The following is a 353-nucleotide window of genomic DNA, read 5'->3' as shown; positions in this document are numbered from 1 at the left end:
CTGCCTGCTCCATGCCCTGCGTGGCTTTGCGAAAGCACCTTCAGACAACCTTTCCTGAGGGATTTGGGTTGGCCGAAGGGCTCCCAGCTCCCCTCTGACGCCTCTTTTCCCTCCGCCCAGACCTGGATGCCCGCCCCTGGGATTTCCAGGCGGAGCGTGCGCGCCAGCATGGAACGCTTCAACTCGCGTCGCTATGACCGGGCCCACAGCAACCCCGATTTCCTGCCGGTGGACAACTGCCTGCAGAGCGTGCTGGGCCAGCGCGTGGACCTGCCCGAGGATTTCCAGGTCAACTACGACCTGTGGCTGGAGCGGGAGGTCTTCTCTCGCCCCATCTCCTGGGAGGAGCTGCT

At 64.3% G+C, this 353-nt stretch overlaps 1 protein-coding gene across 1 annotated transcript in view; it reads left to right on the top strand.

Moving 5' to 3' along the window:
• Nucleotides 1-347, top strand: part of LOC104494834 (striatin-interacting protein 1-like) — a gene marked incomplete at both ends in the record, with an annotated part of 8,975 nt that extends 8,628 nt beyond the window's left edge. The window contains 2 exon segments of the mRNA XM_010137716.1: nt 121-154; nt 156-347. Of these exon segments, the coding sequence (XP_010136018.1) occupies nt 121-154; nt 156-347 (226 nt within the window).
• Between the last annotated feature and the right edge of the window lie 6 nt (nt 348-353).

This window comes from Buceros rhinoceros, unplaced genomic scaffold (genome assembly GCF_000710305.1).
Source record: "Buceros rhinoceros silvestris isolate BGI_N320 unplaced genomic scaffold, ASM71030v1 scaffold25536, whole genome shotgun sequence".
NCBI lineage: Eukaryota > Metazoa > Chordata > Aves > Bucerotiformes > Bucerotidae > Buceros > Buceros rhinoceros.
This window is presented reverse-complemented; position numbering and strand designations above follow the sequence as displayed.